The 6,135-nt window shown below is 39.1% G+C and overlaps 1 protein-coding gene and 1 pseudogene across 1 annotated transcript; one reads left to right on the top strand and one right to left on the bottom strand.

The window, feature by feature from the left end:
• Window positions 1–231: 231 nt before the first annotated feature.
• On the top strand, window positions 232–1,386 carry Vmn1r213 (vomeronasal 1 receptor 213). The gene has a single exon (NM_134215.1). It carries the CDS (start codon window positions 232–234, stop codon window positions 1,384–1,386), a length of 1,155 nt encoding a protein of 384 aa, NP_598976.1.
• On the bottom strand, window positions 5,193–5,349 carry Vmn1r-ps124 (vomeronasal 1 receptor, pseudogene 124; annotated as a pseudogene).

Raw genomic sequence — 6,135 nt, forward strand, 5'->3', positions numbered from 1 at the left:
GTGAAAACCCTTTCCCCTAGAGCATAACAACCTCACACCTGGCTTCTAAGAATATAGCTGACCTTAGATAGAGCTGAATTTGTCTCGGTTGTTATATTGCCTAGTTCCTGCTAGTCTTTATGTATGCATTCCTCTGGTTTGTGTAAAGACTCATTAAGCATTCAATAACCTCAATGTACCTTGGCTGATGTGTCACCTAACTTCCTTATTTTCTTCTGTATTATAAATCTGATGCTTGCTTTGAGAAATTACATTCAGATCAACACTCCCTGGTGTATGTGTCTGTTTGTCACCCCACTGACTCCTTGTCTACCTGAATACTGGGACCCTGATTCCCTGAGGGTTGAGGGACCCACTGAGTCCAGTCTGAGGCACAACACTGCCTCTTGCACACTGAAAAATACTATTATGCAAAATGTGCAGTTCAGATCCATGTCTAGCATTACTGATGCTTTCTTTAAAATGTATTTGCATACAAGGAAAGAAGAAATGATTTTGAAGATTCTTAAGGAAATAACTTTTCTCATCATGACAGTGCTTGGCATTCTGGGGAACATGTCTGTTTCTGTGAATTATATGTTCAGTTGGTGGGGAAGCCCTGAGAAGAAACCCATACACCTTATTCTCATTCACTTGATTTTTACAAATATAATAATCCTTCTTGTAAAAGGATTGCCTAAGACAATAGCAGCTTTTGGTTTGAGAAATTTCTTGGATGACATAGGCTGTAAGATAATTGTTTACATGGAGAGACTGGCCCGAGGCCTCTCCATCTGCACCAGCAGTCTCCTCACTGTGGTCCAGGCCATCATCATCAGTCCCAGAGCATCTGGATGGAGGAGGCTCAGGCTAAAGTCTGCATGGCACATCCTTTTATTCTTCCTATTCTTTTGGATACTCAATGCTTTGATAAGTGTGAACCTAATCCATTCTACCACAAATACAAGACTGAATGTATCACAACTTAAGAGTGATGACAACTACTGTTATTTTATGCTACCAATTCAAAAAATTAAATGGATTGTTCTCCCTCTCATGGTTGTGAGAGATGCAGTGTTTCAGGGTGCCATGGGAGGGGCCAGTGGTTATGTGGCATTTCTTCTCCACAAGCACCACCAGCATGTCCTCTACTTTCAGAACTCCAAGCTTCTCTACAGAACTCCCCCTGAGCTGAGAGCTGCTCAAAGTGTCCTCCTTCTGATGCTCTGTTTTGTTTTCTTCTACTGGACAGATTGTGCCTTTTCTCTGTTTCTAACTCTCTCTTCAGAGGTCAATATCTTGATGGTAAATACTCGAGATTTTCTGACCCTTGGTTATGCAACTTTTAGCCCCTTTGTGCTAATTCACAGGGATGGGCTTCTAGTTGAATGTAGGCATGTTCAGTAGGAGACATTGGGAAAATGTCTCATTTATATGTTCAACAGTTGAGGAAAAAACTTAGCTCTGCAATATTGTGGGTAAGACAAAATCCCACACAGTAGTTTAGGCATGTGCTTATTCTCAAACAATAATCTTGATGACTTAAAACTTGCACTGAGTGTAATCTTAACAAATTAAATAATATACAAACTTAATTTTCCATTGACCACTCTTTTAAAAAGACTTTGTTTTAACATTTCTACTTTTATATTAACTGACTGTGTATGAATAGTTTGACGGCATTTATGACTGTAACATGTACATGCCTGAGGCCTATATAGAAATTGGAAGAGATCATTAACCACCGCATGTCTAACTGGATTTGACAAATTGTTCTGAATTAATGTGTTATTGCTGTGAATTGAAATTGGGAGGTCCAGCCAATGCTCTTAGCAGCTGAGTCATCTCTTCAGCACTGAGGAAACCACTTTCTTTATCCAGGCTTTGTAACACTGGTTTGGCTCCTACCATGTGTGGAACCATGTAGATAAAGTTCATCAATCTTAGCAAATTTCATACTGATGTAATCATGTTAGTCCAAAATTTTCCTTATCTTTTAAATGATGTACATGCTGTAGCATTGGGCTATCTTGGCTTATTTCAAAGTGTGTGTGAATATCCATCTGTAAAAAAGATTTGACAGAATTATAAATAAATGACATGTACCATGAATTCAATCAATAGAAACCAAATGCATCAGTCATAGAACTTAAATGCCCTGAGCATTTTCATTGGTGTTATATTCATGAAGGTTCTCTGCAGGAATAAATACTTAAAATATGGGATAAGCTAGATAACCAATATACAGTAAAGTTTCATTTTATCTCTGTCTCTATAGTTTCTTTTCTTTTTTTTTTTTAAATTAGGTACTTTCTTCGTTCACATCTCCAGTGCTATCCCAAAAGTCCCCCACACCCTCGCCATCCCCCACTCCCCCACCCACCTACTCCCACTTCCCGGCCCTGGAGTTCCCCTGCACTGAGGCATATAAAGTCTGCACGACCAATGGGCCTCTCTTTCCACTGATGGCCGACAAGGCCATCCTCTGATACATATGCAGCTAGAGACACAAGCTCCGGAGGGCACTGGTTAGTTCATATTGTTGTTCCACCCATAGGGTTGCAGATCCCCTCAGCTCCTTGGGTACTCTCTCTAGCTCTTTTATTGGGAGCCCTGTGATCCATCCAATAGCTGACTGTGAGCATCACTTCTGTGTTTGCCAGGCCCCGGCATAGTCTCACAAGAGACAGCTATATCAGGGTCCTTTCAGCAAAATCCCGCTAGTGTATGCAATAGTGTCAACGTTTGGAGGCTGATTATGGGATGGATCCCCAGATATGGCAGTCTCTAGATGGTCCACCCCTTCATCTCAGCTCCAAACTTCGTCTCTGCAACTCCCTCCATGGGCGTTCCACTCCCAATTCTAAGAAGGGGCAAGGCATCCACACCCTGGTCTTCGTTCCTCCTGAGTCTCATGTGCTTCGAAAATTGTATCCCATATCTTGGGTATCTATAGTTTCTATGTTAATTAAAAAGTGTGGAAGTATCTTGATGATTATGATGAATCAATTAGTGACTGAAGCAGACTGATTCTTGTTAGCAGCTGCCCTTTATTAATCCTAGGTGCTCTCCACAGCACTATCCAGCTCCTCCTCATCAAAGATCTGCAAAAGGACCTGACTCTACATTCATTTCAAAGAGGCATTCGCCACTTAATTTCTTAAATTGGATCCATACACTGTTATTTCATGGTTCTAAGCATCTGAAGAGTACATTTTGAAAAAAAATTATTGATATAATCATTGAACTTGAAATTGTAGTATGGTTAGAGGTAGCTATATGTCTAATTTTCATAAAAACTTTCTGTCATATTAGACTAGACCACTTGTAAACATTGTGGATGCATCCTAGATCTACTTTACAATATAAATGGGTATTTATTTATTTATTTATTTATTTATTTATTGCATACCTGCATAGGAGATACAAAACTTCTAAGTGATGTGCATTGTATTGTGCTATAGATTATTAAATAGCTTGATTTTCTAATATCTTTATTTATGTGTATATTTCTTCGTGAGTATATGCCACATATGTAAAAGTGCCCATACAGGCCTGAAGAGGGTATTGGATCCAGGGTAACTAGAACTAAAGGCAGTCATAAGTCCCATGAAGTGGATGATAGATAAGGATCCAGGATTGTCTTCAAGAGGAATGTGTCATTTAACCATCCCTCTAGTTACTTGTCTTTCTAATGTAAATGAGATTTGTTTATAGACAATGTATATTGCTAATGTTAGTCTTACAGCTCTTATGCTAAACCTATTTTTGAAGTACCTGACATTAAAACACACACACACACACACACACACAGAGAGAGAGAGACAAATCAACCTTCTAAGTCAGCCTGTGTAATTTGACACTAAAGGATGTGATGTAAGAACATGGAGAAGGAGAGAAGAAAGCTGTATTTAACTGAGTGATAGAGAGGTTGTTCAACTTTAAGAATAGACACAGAACTAGAGTATGCATAGAATAGGTTCGATCCAATTTGAGCTAAATAGAACACTTCACTTGGATCACATGTGCACATCATTATTCATAGAAGTGTTGAAGACACAAACACAGCTGCATCTAGAAACTCTGGCTCCAAAATTGCAGAGAAACCCCAAAGAAGATGTACAAAACAAAACAAAAACAAACAAACAAACAAACAAAAAAACCCAACCTTCGATCAAGCTTCTGCCTCTTATAAACTTCGCAACACAATATGCAGCTATGGTAGGAAGTAGTAGAGACTACAATCTCCATAGCAGACCACAATAAAACATTACCTGTCTCATTGCCAGTCCCATCAAACAAGCTACCTTTCTCCCACTCAGCTTATTCCATTGCATGACTACATGCAAATGTATTCAGTGGAACATACAGTCACTCTGCTTCATGGTGATCAATGGCCATGTCACTCTTGAAGAAAATAGATCCACCACAAAAATCTAATACTCTCTGGTTCATAATTATCTTCATTCCTTACAGAAAGCTCTCTTAATATTTTTAGATGCTCAACCCCAAGACCAATGGGTTCCTGAGCTAGTTCATACCATTAAAATGTAGGCAGAGAGGATTGGCCTAGGGGAACTAGAAATTAGTTACAGAAATATGGTGACATTTTAGGTGTGGCTGTTATTGTTCCTGCTGCTATTGTTGTTGTTGTTCTTGTTGTTGTGGCTGTTGTTGTTTTGCTTTCTCAATTCACATTCTCTTGGAGGTCAGGAGCCAAACCTCAAACCTCTAACTTCAGTACTACTGCACAGTTACTCAAGGACCACTCTCCTGGCTGTACCTCATGGACTATTTGATTTTGTTTTAACAAGAAAATCATTTCGGCATCTTTGGGTGGTTCATCTTTAACTTTTGGACCATAACACTGGAAAATCACCTTAACACAATACTGAGGCCTACAAATACCATAATATTAAAGCACAGAATCAATTTGAGACTCACATAAACCTCAGGAAAATTTAAAGCTATGGAACAAAAACACACAAATTTGAAGGGGAAGGGCAACCATAAAAGCCATCTTACTTAGCAAAGGGGAAGACAGCAGGGAAAACTGAATCAATGTAGTGGTCCAATGAGATTGCTCAGCAAGAAAACACTTTCTGTCTAGCCTGACAATCTGAGTTCCATCCTAAAACCACATTCTAGAAAAGCAGAATCAGTTTCAGGAAGTGTTCTCCAAATTCAACACACACACACCATCAAACATGCTTATGTCAATATATGCACATGGCACCCTGAAACATAGCATCTCTCAGGACCATAAGAGAGAGAAAAAAATCAATTTTATTTTCTGACTTCTAGCATGAAATAACAATAGTTGTAGCCATTCTTAAGCTGTGACATATTCAGGCTTATAGGTTTGATGAATGCCAAAGACAAGCTTTGACATGAAGGAGATAAACCGAGGCAGGCAGTGAAGTGTGGCATAGACAATTTGGAGTCAGTGTTGAGAGCCACTGATGGGAGTCAGCATAAACAGGGACAGATGGGGGCCGGTCCAGATAACTACTGGTAGGGGTTGCTGCCTATAATAGCCAGCAATTACAGAAATATCTCAGCAGACTTTCTTTTGTGAGAACAAAGCTTGACTCACTGGGCCTGACAACTCCCTGTAGCCAGTAAAAAACAACTATGAATTCTTTTAACTCTTAGAAGCCAGCAAGAAATAAATGGCAAGAAAGAAAATTCATACACACACACACACACACACACACACACACACACACACACACACACACATCCCAAGTGGATGAAGCAAAAGGCAGACTCCAATAACCTCATACATACAAATACATATATACATGCAGACATGAATACAGAGAGATAGACAGACAGATGGACAGATACATACATATTCACACATTGAATAAATAGAGCAAAGCTATAGCAGAAGGATCCAAGCATTTCACTATTAGACAAATGTATGTGTGCGTATATGTATGTATCTAACACACATATGTTCTTATGAACTTCAAATTGCTCCCTAAGATTTCATATATATGTGTGTGTGTGTGTGTGTGTGTGTGTGTGTGTGTGTGTGTGTAACATAGTAGCAACTAGCATACTCCAGCATTTTGCACATATATATGTATATACATATATGCACAGAGTTGATAGATGGAGCAATCTCCAATACAAACTGTATTTTTTCTC

The sequence above is a fragment of the Mus musculus genome, chromosome 13, assembly GCF_000001635.26.
Source record: "Mus musculus strain C57BL/6J chromosome 13, GRCm38.p6 C57BL/6J".
NCBI lineage: Eukaryota > Metazoa > Chordata > Mammalia > Rodentia > Muridae > Mus > Mus musculus.

Coding starts and splice junctions, on each gene's coding strand:
- Vmn1r213 (NM_134215.1), top strand. CDS start 232: ATGCTTGCTTTGAGAAATTACATTCAGATCAACACTCCCTGGTGTATG.